The 14,457-nt window shown below is 53.2% G+C and overlaps 1 protein-coding gene across 2 annotated transcripts; it reads right to left on the bottom strand.

The window, feature by feature from the left end:
- Nucleotides 1-562: 562 nt before the first annotated feature.
- On the bottom strand, nucleotides 563-7,025 carry OVOL2 (ovo like zinc finger 2). Of its 2 annotated transcripts, none has more exons than XM_085219040.1 (4): nucleotides 6,706-7,025; nucleotides 6,143-6,330; nucleotides 4,384-4,590; nucleotides 563-1,693 (listed from the first exon to the last, which is right to left on the bottom strand). In XM_085219040.1, the coding sequence occupies exons 1-4, from the start codon at nucleotides 6,803-6,805 to the stop codon at nucleotides 1,475-1,477; spliced, it is 714 nt and encodes a 237-aa protein (XP_085075166.1). In that variant the 5' UTR covers nucleotides 6,806-7,025; the 3' UTR covers nucleotides 563-1,474. The 2 variants fall into 2 exon arrangements, with proteins under 2 accessions (XP_085075166.1, XP_085075165.1); XM_085219039.1 differs by having other exon boundaries at nucleotides 4,401-4,590; nucleotides 6,706-7,018.
- Nucleotides 7,026-14,457: the final 7,432 nt, after the last annotated feature.

Genomic DNA, 14,457 nt, shown 5'->3' with positions numbered 1-14,457 from the left:
TTTTTCCAAAAGTATACTTTTATTTTGAGCCCAAAATGAATATTGGAAAAATTACTAATGAAAACCATTAATTATTTAGCATTTAAATTAATCTAAACTGTGTTTAGCAGCTGTGGCCATTAAGATATGAGACATAAATAACATGTGCTTGGGCTGGTGTAATTTGGATTATTGCTGAGAAAGTTACCACCCCACCCTGTCTTTCTTAACTTAGACACCTGAGCGTCCAGTAAGGGTTGCAGCAGCTTCTGAAGAGGTTTACGATGTTGGATATAAGGGGAGTCCTAAAAGCAAGGACGTAGTACCAGTCCCTCATCATCAGCACACCACCTTCTTCTCTTGTAGCATCAGTCTCACTAGGAGCCATCTAAACTGACAGTGATTAGAGGGCAGAGTTATGCATACAGTTTTGCACTCGTCTCATGAGGCAGACAGCCTAAGTCACACTCTTATATGCTTGCACAGCTTTGTTGTACTAAAGAACAGGCACCTGATTTTTAAAAATTTAAAAAATTGTGTACACGCACACACCATAAAATACACACACAGTTACACTTCATCATGACAGCAAATACATATCTTTCAATCGCTAAAATGGTTTCTCTGGGTTTCTGGCTTGATATTGATTTACATTAAAAGGATGTGGTAACAATCCCCAAGTGAGCATGAGGAGTCCAGAAAAGTCAGAGTTAAGGTTACGCTTACATCTAAATAGGATGAAATGATTTCACAGCTTGAAGTCCCTAGAATGCAAGTCTCTGTCCTGGAAGGGAAAGTTTAGGAGGGAAAAAGGTCTGCGTTGTTTTAAATAAAGTTTCAGCTCTTCTTGGGTAACGGTTCTGCAAATTGTTCATTTACTGCACAGGGGGCAGAGCTAAGGTTATTTGCACATTTAAGCTTAAGTACCAATACCATGTACTCTTTGTAAGCCAATTTTAATTAACTTTGCACATCAGAACAGTGTACTAGGAGCCGCTCTTACGTGGCCCCTTTCACCCGAGCCCCTCAAAAGTACTTTTTGCAGGAGGTAACTGTTACTGTCTTGAAGAAATGTGCTGGGGAAAGGTGAGCTTCTTTGTCAGCACCATTCAGATGCGTAGGACAGCTGAAACGGCAGTCAGGTTACCTGGATGCCAGGGTCGGTAAATACTCCATCTTGGGGTTAGGGTTTCCATTTTTTTGACCAGACAAAGTCTGCTGTTTGTGTGATTTGTGGGAATATTTCTTTCAAGTTGAGGTTTTACCAATATCAAGAGAGTCCAGTTAATAAAAGTATCCCTTTTCTTTCAGGGATTTATTTCAAAATAGGTTTTTTAAAAAAATAATATATATGTAGTCCTACGTGTAAACTTCATTCCTGTAGACCATTGTAATCCACTGCATTACTCATCTTTGTCATCATCTTTGGAGTTCCTCTGCAGGACAGGGCTCAGTTTGTTTTGCAAGACCGCTGCGAGTTTTTTTGAGGTTTTTTTCAGGAAAGCACTGCTGGGGTGGACGCTGCTGACGTGCAGGTACAGGTCCTCCTGCGTGGGGCCGGTGTAGCCGCAATCCTCGCACACGTACAGTTTGTCTCGCCTCTGTTTGTAGGCGTATTGCTGCTGCACTCCGTGAATCTTCTTGAGGTGGGATTCCAGGGAACACCGCTGGGTAAATGCTTTGTTGCAAACCTCGCATTTGTAAGGACGAATTCCTACAGTGCCAAAAGAGGGTCATTATTGTTCTAGTTTACATTTATTATAGCCAAGAAATCAGCTGAAAGCAAGGCTGTCTTCCTAGATAGCAAGCAAACACCTAGCACTAAGTAGCTGCTAGCCCAAGAAACTGCAAATAGAGCATTTTACTTTTAGGCCAAAATCTTCATGAGTGGTTTGATATATTTAGGAGCGTATAAATTTTTGAGGAGATTGAAGTGGAAGCTGAAGCTGACTGGTAGCCATCACAGCTTTGGTCCTGAAGAAGAAACAGTTATCTACTCTTGCAACACTTACTCCTTTAAAGACCTGACTTAAAATTTTAGTTCTGTGATTAGGTAGAGCTGTTCGTTTTAGGTAACTGCTCATTTTGGTGCTTGTAATGAATGAAATCTTGTGTTTTGGTAAGTAATTATCCTCTTTTAGTGACTCTTCAATGGATGGCTGCCAAATGTGGACTTACAGAGATCACAGCACTTCCAATGAGCAAGAGTGTTTTCATAAGATAGAGTATTAATTATTGTGATTACAGGCTCGGGTTCTACAAAATAGTGTACTGAGATGAAAAAAAAGTCTCTGCGTGTCTCTGGAGGAGGAAGAACACAAGTGGCTTGTGATCTGAATGCCTGAATACTTTCATTATAAAAAGCAGAGAAGAGTATCCACTTTATCACCAATCAACTCTGATTTAACAACAGTAGTTCCTCAGTGCTCAGTGGATGAACACCTGGGGGTCTATCAACACTTGAAAAACCCAAACGTGGTCGTGATTTTTCTTACTACATAGTAGCTCAGTACTAAGGCCAGCCTTAAAGCTGATGCAACGTGCTATCCCAAGCCCACTTTGATGAAAGTATATATCAGTGAGCAATAGACAAGGAACAGTGAAGAGCAAAGCTGCCATGTTCCTATAGTTGCTTTTAAATTAGTCATCGAACTGTGTTAAGTTTGCCATTTACTTGCTGGAATCTTTTTACCAGAAATCCAAACTAATTGGGAGTTCCAATCAGAAGCATCTTGATTGCATTTTTGCAAGTCTTGGGCAAGGAGTTTATTCCAAAGTGTTAGAACTATCAAACCTGAAGTGGTAATTTCCTAACACCTACTGCTGTGAGACTGCACCAGTGACCAGTTTTACTAAACTGCAGTTGGAGAGAAATTCCAAATCTTCCTCAGAATTCACAAACAAAACCCACATCTGTCACAAACAGTATTTTGGGTGTGTTTTTCTTGCTCACCCAGCATCAGCGTGGGTCTGCACTGAAGGCAGCTGACCAGGGTCTGTGCTTCCCCATTACTTTTGAATAATTTCATGATTTCATTTTACTGTGCATGTGAGTTACTTTTTTAACATTGAACTCTATGTGCCATGCACCTGGGTTAGCACATTTGGCTGTCCCACTGTTACATCTGGCTGCAAGCAGTTTCCACTGGAACACCAAAATTCAGGAAAGCAAACCCTAGACGAAAAAGCACAGCCAATGCTCAGCCTGGCTTTATGCTGGAGAGGAGAAATGGTAACACTGGATTTCTCTGATTAAATCTGGAGACAGTCCGACTGTAAGTCACCTGACCTGGACTGTAATGTTTCAGTTCTGTTCAGTACAGATCCTTCTTCCTCCAGAATTTTACAAAATCAGTTCAATCCTGACTGTTGAGTTCAACTGTCACAGCCACAGCATAGATGCTTATGGCTTCTGGTCAGAGACCTTGCCCTAAGCGAGGTGAGTTTCTGAATCCCAAAGAAAGAGGACATGGGTAGAAAACACCACCCCTTCCTGAAGCATTGGCTCTGCCCTTCAGGCACGGCCCATTGGTCTCAGTTGGAAGATTTCCTGGCCACTTGGCAAACCCAAACCAGCCCAGAACACTGGCCCTGGCCAACGTTCTCTCACCAAAACGGGCAGCATTGTTTTCATGACGTCTACTGATAAGGAACAGAATCTGTCTGCCAACAGTAGACTACCAACTTGTGCTGCTAGCCATGCACCTGCTTAATTCTGCCTAATCCTAAATGCCAAAGAAAAGGGCATTGCAGAGCAGTCCTGGAGGGAGCAGCGAATGCAGAAAGGTGGAACACGCCTGGGAGAGACAGAGACTGCATCTCCTCGGTGCCCTGTGGTGGGAATGGAAAGGCTCCTGGTGTGAGCAGCCCGGCTTGCCGGAGCGCCCTGCGCGGTGGAGGTGGGCTTGATGTGTGCTTGAGCCATTGCTTTCACTTAAAAAAAAAAAAACAAAAGAAGAAAAGGAAACCAAAAGAGCAGCTTTCTCCCTGCTCCAAGTTAGCAAAAGGCTCTGAAATGTTTTGCTTCCACCTGAGCACATTCAGAATGCAGCTGGGCCTCAGCCCCGACGTTTGAATGGCTGCGGCTAAAGCACAGCCTTGGAACTTCCAGTTGGCTCGAGCCGCGTTCTGCAGCAGAAGCCGTGCGTGTTGCTTGCTGGGCTCAGCGGGCACCAAATGCATCACGCGGTCTCCCAAAAGAACCCAGAAGCACAGCGTACACCACGGTGCCTCCTCCAGATGCCAAAATTGACCCCCGAGTGCCCCGTTTCCACAGAAAAGCCTGTGCCGGTGCAACGTGGTGGAAGAAACTGCTGCTCGTTTCCTCTAGAGGGCAAAACGCCTTCACTCGGCGCCCGCGCAGCTCCCACCCCGCCGGTTACCCTCGGCCCGTCCTTCTCGCACCCATCCCGCCGTCTCACCGGTGTGGGTCCGGACGTGGCGTTTCAGATCAAAGGTGTCGTTGAAGCCCTTCCCGCAGAAGGTGCACAGGTGCCTCTTCACCTGGCTGTGGCACTTGACGTGCCGGTTCAGCATGCGCTGCAGGCGGAAGCCCTTGCCGCACAGCTCGCAGGAGTGCACGGCGGCGTCGGTACAGGTGCCCGTGGTGAACTGGGGAACGGGAGAGACGGGGTGAGTGGATTGCGGCATGGCAAAGACCGAACGGAACCAAAAGTGAAAGGGAGGGCTGGCTCAGTTGTGGCACTGAGGGACGTGGCTTAGCGGGCGTGGTTGCCGTGGGTCGAGGGCTGGACTCGATGATCTTAGTGGTCTTTCCTAACCTGAACGATTCTGCGATTCTGTGACGTGCCGGGACACGGCACGGCGTCCCATTCAGAGTAGCTCCCGTGCGCTGACGTCTCCCTGCAAACATCGCTATTTCCCACCGAAGCGCCCGGGGTTAGAGGTGTTTCTGCCCACAAAGGTGATGCGGTGAGACAAAGCCGGGCTGTGCTGACTCAGCGGAGCCTACAACAATGGCCCTGATCTCCTGTCAGCCCCTCTTGCTCGTTAATTCATTTGAGAGTGTCATTACAGGTTAATCGCCTTTCTACTACTAAAATTGTTGTGCCAGCTCCACAACCCAACCTGACGGAGGGAGACACGGATGATTCAGCTCTGAGGAAGAGCGTTCTTCACAAGGAAGGTTTCTATGCAAATGCCCGGCCATTATTTTAATTATGCTAGTGTAGCTGCCGCCAGCCCTTCCAGCCAGCAGCACCGCACGCACACGCTGTCAGCACTCAGGGGCTCCCGGCAAGTTTCTGTGGCATCTGCAGAAAACCCAGCGCTGCAGAAACGGAGCTGAGCACAGAGATGTTCTCGTGGACTGGGCTGTATCTTTTGCTATTCTTGCAGGTTACGTTGTAAGAAACGGGCTCAAGTCAAAGCGAGAGGAACAGTTTGGGGTTTCCGTGAAAAAGCATTTGGGGTTTCTATGAAAAAAGAGGGGCAGCGGAGAGGAAAGCTGGCAACAGGTGGGGCTCCCCCTCACCCTGGCTGCACATAAGGGGTGGAAAAACATAACGTGATGGCTGAACTGCCGCAGCCCCACCACGGACTGGGAGAATGTTTACAGCTCCGTCCGCAGAGCAGCGCTCAGGGCTTAACGAGGTGAGAACCGGCCCCTGGGTAATGCAGCTCCGCCCCAGCACGGGGGTGGCCAGGGTGCTCCTGGATGGACAGCGCTCAGCCCAGCGCATCCCATTGCATCCTGCATCCCGCCACGTCCTATATCCCATATTCTGCATCCCTCCATACCGACTATCTCACCGCACCCTGCATCCCCCCCGTGCCCTACATCCCACTATCTCTCTCGGGACTGAAAGCGCAGCTTCGCCTCGCCGGCTCTGCCCCCGGGACCGAGCCTATCATCGCTCCTGCCCGCAGCAGCGAAGCTAACGGGGAGATAAGCGCTTCCTTTTCTCCGGCCCGCAGGTCCGCTCCAAGGTGCGGACGGCCCTGTGCAGCCCCGGGTCAGGGCCCGTCTCTCGATAAGCCGAGAGGGCAGTGGGGCGACCCACGCAGCGCCCCGTGCCCGCACCCGGAGCGGGGCTCTGCGGGAGGCCCCGTGCCGAGGAGCGGGGCCCACCCGTGCGGAACCGGAGCCAGGAGCGGCGCGGCGGGACAGGGCTCGGGAAGGCAAAGTGCGCGGGGCCGTTACCTTGATTTTCGACCTGACGGCGGGGCGCCTGACGGCCAGGTCCAGCAGCATCCCCCCGGGCGCGCCCAGCTCCGCGGGGGCCGCCTGCGGCGTTGGGGGGTCTCCGAGCTCGGGGTCCCGCGTCCCGCTGCTGCCGCTGCTCTCCAGGCTGCAGCTGTCTTCGTAGCCCGGGGCGCAGCCGAGGCCGCCTGCGGAGGGTGGGGATGGGGAGACAAATGGAGCGGGCCGGGGGCGGCCGGCGGCGCTGAACCCGCGGGCGAGCCCTCGGGTTGAGGGGGTGGGGGAGGTTCTCTCCGCGATCGGAAACTCAAACAACGAACGGTCCCAAAGTTCAAACGGGCGCAGCTCCGCCGCCTTCCCGTTATACCCCGGGCAAGGGCAGGCGGCGGGGAGGAGGAGGAGTAGGGAAGGGGGGGCCGGGAGGACACCCCCGGCCCTTCGCTCCCCCCGCCGCCCACCTCCCCCGCCGCCCTCCCCACCCGCGGTGAAACGGGGCCGCCCTCCTCCGTTATTTGGGGTCCCCGCGGCCCCGAGGGGCTCAGAGCGGAGCGGCGGATCCTTACCTGGGATGTAGGTGTCGGCGCGCTCGTCGTCGGGCAGCCCAGCCCAGCTGCGCACGGCGGGCTGCGGGCTGCGCCGCTTCACCAGGAAGGCTCTGGGCATGGCGAGGGCGGGGGGCGCGGCGCGGCGCGGAGCTGAGCGGTGTGGCACACGCGGATCGGTGCGGCGCACACGGAGCGCTGCCGGGGCCGGGCCGGCCGCAGCCCGGCGGGGCGCAACGCTGCCGTGCGCGGGGCGCGGGACCGCACGCACCGGGGCAGAGCCGCCCGAGGAGCGGGGAGGGGAAGGGGAGGGGTGGCTGGAAAGGGTGGGGGGGCGGAGGGGGGGGGGAAAGTTTCATAAGGTGGAATAGAAAAATGCACCAGGAAACTTGGGAAGGAGCATGCGTGCTGCAAACATAACGGTGTCAACAAGTCTGCTTACCTGTCCGACCGGTTGGAGCAGCTGAGCTTTGTTCCAGCCCTTCCTAAGGCATGAATGTTTGCAAAAGAATTTAACGTCTGAAAATTAAGAAAAAAAAAAAAAAAGCTCACGAGGAGTCGGGGGAACCGCTTGCCGCTGCCCTCTCGTAGCCCGGAACGGCGGTGCCCCCGGCCCCGCGTGCGGGGCTGCTCGGGGCGGTGCGGGGCAGAGCCAGCAGAGCCGGGCTGTGCGGGGCAGCCGTGCCCTCGGGGCGGCAGCGGGCAGGAGAGCGGCTCTCGGCGTTACTCAGCTTCACCACCGGCTTTCCTTCTGCGAGCGAGAAGGAAACAACAACAAAAGATGGAAAAGCTTTATTCTGTTTTATTCATTTATTTGAAGTAAAAAACGTGTCAAGGCCTCCGACTTTTCACTTCTCGCCCCCCCCTCCTTTTTTTTTTTTATTGTCTCTTGTCCTCTCTCCTCTTCCCGAAATGGAAACGAAACAAAAGAAAAGAGGACGGGTTTGGGGGAAGGAAGCAAAAGAAACAGAAGAAAACCCACAAAACAGCACTTGAAGAGCCTCCGAGCGCAGCAAAGCCCCGCGCGTGGTGTGTCCTTGAGCACTGAACAGCGTTCTGGGTGCTCCCTGCCCTGCGCCTGGCACCACGCAGTCCTTCCTCCCCGCACATCCCCACGGCACTACCCCGTGCCAAGGGGCCTCCAGGCATCACTCTCCTTCAAGGCTGCCGTGTTCCTCCCAAAGCAAAATGCCACAGGGAGATGCTGGGAGGGAGGAGGAGGGGGGTCAGGGTGGGTTTGCTGCTGATTCCACCACGGTAAGGATTTGGTGTTGAAAGCCAAACTTGGAGGTTCTGGAAAGGACGTGCCTCCAAATTGAAGATCTGTGTTCAACTCATGTCCCCAATGTTCCCATCTGGGATGAGGAGTACCAGTGCGGGGCTGTTGGTGACTTTGTCCTGCTCATGTGGGACTGGAACCTCTGGAGGGCTAAGGATGGAGCAGAGCCACCCACCAAGCACCCAGCTGGGAGCTGCTCTTTGGGATGGTTCAGTCTGGATGAGACTCAGGAGAGACCTTATTGCTCTCTACAGCTGCCTGAAAGGAGGTTGTGGCCAGGTGGGGGTTGGCCTCTGCTCCCAGGTAACAGTGGTAGGACAAGAGGTGATGGCCTTCAGTTGCACCAAAGGAGGTTCAGATTGGATATTAGATAACATTTATTCTCTGAAAGAGTGATTGAGCACAAGCAGAGGATGCCCAGGCAGGTGTTGGAGTCACCATCGCCGGAGGTGCTCAAGAAATGTGGAGATGTCGCTCTGAAGGACGTGGTTACTGGTGGTGATGAGCTGACTATCAGACATGATGATCTTAGGGGTCTTTTCTAACCTAAATGATTCTGTGATTCTGTGGTTTGGTAGGAGTGAGGCAGGAGAGCATCACTGTGATGCCAGGGGAGGTGGAACCCAGCGTGCCCCAGGGCACCTCAGCGATACCACGAGGAACGCTCTTCCTTTCCTTCTCTTTAAGGCTAAGTGATTTCTCTGTTATGTCTGAGATTTTGCTCCAGGTCAGGATAAAACTACACAGGTTTTAATTGATTTTTTGCAAGGCTTTCAACTTGAGGTTTCTTTTATTTTAACCACTCCTTGTCTTTTAAGCCAAAAGAGGCAGCAAATGTCATTAATCACAGCACTCCTGCACCAAGAGCTCTCTGGAACTGCTTCATCATACTATCGCCTTTTTCAAACCCTGCTTTGACTCTGTAAGATACTGGAGGACATACTTCAGCTCCCGTTGGATGCTCCACACTAGGTGTGCACTCACTCACATGGATGAATCAATAATTATAATTACAGTCAGCTCCGGAGCCCTAATGAGTGGTCAGGGTTGCAGTGTGCCCAGCACTGGTGGTCTTGCAGCTTCTGGCAAGGCAAGATGACCAGGGCACCAGGGTGGTGATGGGCTACTTTCTCATGCTGTTATTCACCCCAGAGGAGCCTGAGGAGCAGGCTCACAGCATGGCCCCGCAAACACCATTGTAGGGAAATGCCTGTGGTGCCATAAGCAGTACCCTGGGGCTGTGCCTCCCCCAGCAAAGCAGCCCATGGATGTGACACCGGGCAGCCGCCATCCTTCCCCATCGGCTGTGGGAGAAAAGCCATGCACAGCCCGAGCACCGTAACTGCTTAACAAATAGCAGTTACATGCTAATGAGACTGCATGGTACCAACCTTTCTGTGGGACCTTGCTTAATTTTCAGCCTTAGCTGGGTGTGGAAGAAAATCCGGTACGTCATATTAACATTTTGGGTGTAAATCAAATTAAATGTACAAAACGCCCCGTAGGGTCAAAGCACAATGGGACCCACCCTTACATATTTGACTACTAAAATGGGCTTCATTTGACTCAAATCATTTGGGAATAAAAAGGGAGAGATGGGATCAAACATTGCGCAGCAGCCATGAGACGCTGTCGCAATCACATCCCTCCCGCACACAGCCCTGCATGGGAATGGGCTCATGTCCCTGGTGGAAGTCTGCCCTCACTGCCAGCTCCATGCTGGTCCATATAATGCCAAATGGAAGTGGGAAAGGCAAGGTCAAGAGCGGAGACCTGGGTCTGGAGAGTAAGGGGAGGGACTGGATTGGAGGGGGCAGAGAGGAAAGGAGTGGAGGGAGAAATACATGGGAAAGGAAGCAAATAAGCGTAAGCAAAGGCATTTGTCTGCTGTTAAGGGAGTGGTGAGGGTGCAGGTCTATCTGCAGACAGAAGGTTTGAGCGTGGCCATCACCGTGCCACCTAGAAATAGAGAGACACCAGCCTGAGGGGATGAGCTCCCCGCCAGTGATGCACACTGCTTTCTGGTGATTTCTTTAGATTTTGAGCCAAACGGGCTGGATGGAGAATGTGTGGATGCGACCAAAGCACAGATGGTCCTCTGTTTGGGCTCCTCTGATATGAGCAGCACCACCAGCTGTGATGTCCCCAGCAGCATCCTGCTCACAGAGATGGCCCGGCCGCCAGGCAGCACCGATCCCAGGCCACATTGTCACATCTGCCCCAGTTAGGTGTGCCACACACCCAGGAGTAGGCCACAGCATTTCCTCAACCAGGAGAGCGACCTGCTCACCTTGGCTGAGCCGTGAAGGAGGGCAGCAGCGAGTGCCAGCCAGGAGAACGTGGCTCTGGGCCTGCAGCAGGCCTGGCTCTGTGTGCTTCCAAGTACCCTGCCGTGCTTCCAAGCGCCCCACCGCGCTGACTCACCGGCTCCCAGCCTCCCACAGCCCCTGCCACTCCCAGCGTCTCCCTGTCTTTCCACACCAATCCGTCCGCTCCTCTCCCAGCTCAGTGCTGTCTCCCTGCCACCCACTCGCCATGGCTGCGCACCCTCAGGCACCCAGAGCAGCCCCAGCTGCTCCCAGTGTTGCCTCCGAGTGCCCCTACAGCAGTGCGTGTGTGGCTGCCAAGCGTCACACAGCCATGAGCTCCTCACACATGCATGCTAAAGAGAGAAAACCACTCGTGTTCATGTTCCCACCATGCTTGGGCGAGGATTCACCACAAGCATAGCTTTCATCAGACACCAGAGAACCCACCGAGGTGCCAGGAGATGGTTGCCTGCTCCGTAGACAGGACATCCATCTATATGGCTTCTCAGGTGGGATGTTGTCTTTTCTATCCTCTTGTTTGGTAAGGGCCTTGCTGGTTTGATCACAGGAGCAGTGCTGGTGGCCTTTGGGTGGTCCCCTTGGGCACGGAGGTGCCAGTACCCATGAGGACAAAGAGCTGAGTGCTTCTGCTGAAGGGGCAGCTCAAGGCAGGGTAACATCTGGAAACCTTGTACTCCTTATTTCCTTTCAAGCACAACGCTTTCCCTCATCACATCCTGCTCAGCTCTCCACACCACCGCAGTTCTGCGTTCCCATGTCTCTGCTTGGATGGTGCATGCCGCAGCGAGGTGACCCATGGGAACGCCAGGAAATATCCCCCAAAAGCCACATTTTCCCTGCTTTGCTTGCCTGAAGCTCTCCCCGAGACGGCTGCTGCCAGTGGAAGAAGGCTGGGGTATGACCTAGCCAACTCCTTCCTAAAAATAATGAGCCCCACTTCCTGCAGCTGGCACAGCTGATAACGGGGCAGGCACAAGGCTGCGCTCCCTGCCGACCGCATCTAACATCCCCCTCCAGCTCAGAGAGAAAATCCCCATCCCCAAAGGACAAATGGCATCTCTGGGGCTCGGGAGATACTTCCTCATTCCTGCAGGACGACCGGCTGCAATAAAACCCATTGTATGCATATGGGCCTGTCACACTTCTTTACCATTTCAAATGGGTGGGAGTCGACCTTTGGGAGCTGGGCAGCTGGGCGGTGGGTGCCATTCCCTTCACAAGTGGGTGGACACAAAGGAGCAACAAGGAGAGATGAGGATGAGATGCAGAGAGAAATAACTGTCTTGGGCTGGGCTCAGGTGCTCGGGAAATACCCCGAAGTGTTTGAGCAGCAGAAAGAAAAGAGGTTGCCGGAGAACCACAGATCCCCACTGCCTGGTTTGCCCCCGGCTGGGCCAGGGGCTGTTGGGGTGCCTGATCCTCAGGTCAGGGCCAGAGCTTCCCTCGCCTGTTCCCCCATGCTGAGGCACAGCATCTGTTCCAACATGCCTGGAGCTGTTACCCATCGGCACGGGCACCCGCTACCTGAAAATGGCCCCAGGTGCCACTCCCAGCAGGGCTGCTCTCAGCCAGGACTCAGGGAAACCAGGGGCACCTTTGCCCCTCCCCAGCTTCCCACTTAAGCCAGTTTGTTTGGGTGGCCCCAAACAGCTCCACAGCCCCAGCAGCCATCCCCAGGGAATCACAGTGCTGGGGGTGCCTCAGATGGGGACGGGATCTTTTTCCAGTAGGGCCACCTTTGTCATGCAAGCTCTGGAATGATTTCTTTCAGAATTGCTTTGCCAACGTCTGTCTGCCTTTCTGTCTTTCTTTCTTTCCTTGTTTCCTTCTTTTTTCCTTTTTGCACAAGGGTTTTTATCACCAATGCCTTTTATAATGTTTACCAGACCAAAAAATAAAAAATAGTTAAAAAACAAAAAACAAAAAACCCACGCCTTTTGGCATCCCTGCCCACAGCAGCCTCCCAGCAGCGCTGCCTGCCTCGCTCCGTCTGCGGACAAGGGTCTGTGAAATTGCCACCAATATAATTATAAAGAGCTGTTTTCACATCCTCCTCCTGCCGCCTCGCTGCTAGACTTTGGCCTCGACCTGCATTTCACCCGCCCTTCCCCACACCACCGGGAGCCGAGGGGAGCTCCCTATCCGGGCACCCGCTCCAGCACCCCGACGCTGCAATCAGTGGGGTAGGGAGCAGGCGAGCCGTGCCCTGGGCAAAGCAGGGAGACACGGCGGCCCAGCCCGTGCCGCGGGTTACCTGGGGCGCAGCAGGGCTCGCCGGCCAACCGGTAACCGAGCGCCGGTGGCTGTAAATCCGGCAGCGCTCGCAGCGGCGCCTGCCCTGCCTGCCCTCCCCGCGAAGGAGGAAACGCGCAGGCAAATTAAAATCAGAAGTAACTGTTTTACAGAGAGCCCTGCGAAGGGAAGGGGAGGTTTGGAAGAGTGCTGCTTTCTGCTGCAATCGAGAGAGCGGGCTGCTTTCCGCCTGGCTGTTCTCTTTTTTCTCACCGTTCAGATCTTAGCGGCGTCAGACTGCGGGATGAGCAGCCCAACCTATCCGCGCTGCTGTGGGAGGGGGGCAGGGGCTCGTGGAACCCCCTCACGGACACTCTGGTAGCATTCACTTCATTGGTGCCTGGAGGAAAGTAAAACCAGCCCACGTTATGCACACGTTCGTCTGTTTGGAGAGGAGCTCACCCAGCTGAAATAACACCTTCAGTGCGTGCATTTCATTCATTCAAATTGCCTGTTGATTCTGCACGCAGAAAAGCCCTCAGCTGCCCTCCCTCTTAATTACAGAGCAGGGACAGAAAGCCCTTAATGTTGACACTTCCCTCCTCTGTTTTTGAAAATTTTGCATATTGACGGTGCAACACTCCCTGCCCTGCAAACCCAATGGGAAAAAGGGCTGCCTGGCCAGGTAGGCTGCACCTGAGCAACGTCCACGTTGCAGCAGTCGGGTCTGCAGCTGTTGCGGGGGGGATCATTACATTTCTTAGACGGGAAACAGTATTGCGGTGAGAAAAAAAATGCCTGCAACACAGCAGTGATCATTTTTGTCACTGTTAGTGCTGCTGTAATAAGAAAATCAGTGCTAACAGCAGTAGGAGAGGCTCTCTCCCTTTCAGCCATCTCTGCTCGCTCAGCTCCATCCTCCTGAGCCTTCTTGCTGGCTGCATGCACACAGGACAGCAGTTGGAGGGTGCATTCCTGCCTGCAGCACTGGAAAGCCCTGTTGGGCTTCACTGTGTGAAGGGGACCATACTTTGGGTGGGGTCTGAACCTTCTGCCTTCTTTCTGGCTGTTTGGTGGGGCACTGAGGGTGTGCACAAATGCTGCCTAAGGAGGAAGAGCTGCCTCTACAAAGAGGGCTAATGCATCTTTGGGGTTTTCACTCATGGTGATTTGTGTGCTTGTAGATTGGTTTGTCCCTTGGTGTGAGAGGTGGAACAGTTGGGGCTGCGTTCAGGCTGCAAATCAAACCTGGAAATGGATTCAGTTAATATTTTGTATCCACCCCTGCCACATCTTATGGGGTTTTCCTGGGGATTGGCATCAGCTGATGACCCGCTAGGTGAGCTGCAAGTGAGAGCCCCATGGGCTGGATTCCCTGGTGGATGGATTAAGGTGATGCAGCCACCCCTTACATTCACCCTGTTCTCCTGCTTCGGTGTAACCACGCCTTCACGCACAGCACAGTAAGAGCTCCTCCACGCCTATCGAAAGGGCTGGAACTGGCAGATGAACACAGAAACCTTCCTGACACAGAAACTCCAACGCGGCCTCACCTGGGAGACTGGCAGACGCCTGTGCATGAACAGAAGGGAAGGGAGGGGGTGAATGAGGCACAGAGGTTGCACAAGCTTCGTTTTCTTAGGAAACCGGGATAAAAATGCCCTCTAAGCATTGACTTCAGACGCTTATTCAAGATAACTGTAGAGATCTGAGCTGTTTGCCCAGGAGGGAAATGGCCTCTAGCTTTTCACAGCCTCCTTCACATGCGAATAAACCCTTTCCTGGCTGAATTGCAAGCCCTTCTCCGGGAGATGATGCATGCTGCTATGCCCAGGCTAGCAAAGGAGGAGCAGAGGCACAGGAAATAGGACATCAAAGAATAGTACAGACGCAACACGCCAGGAACCCTCTATTAGCAAACCAAGGTGTTTA

Source organism: Meleagris gallopavo, chromosome 2 (assembly GCF_905368555.1).
Source record: "Meleagris gallopavo chromosome 2, MGAL_WU_HG_1.1, whole genome shotgun sequence".
In the NCBI taxonomy this organism is placed as follows: domain Eukaryota; kingdom Metazoa; phylum Chordata; class Aves; order Galliformes; family Phasianidae; genus Meleagris; species Meleagris gallopavo.
This window is presented reverse-complemented; position numbering and strand designations above follow the sequence as displayed.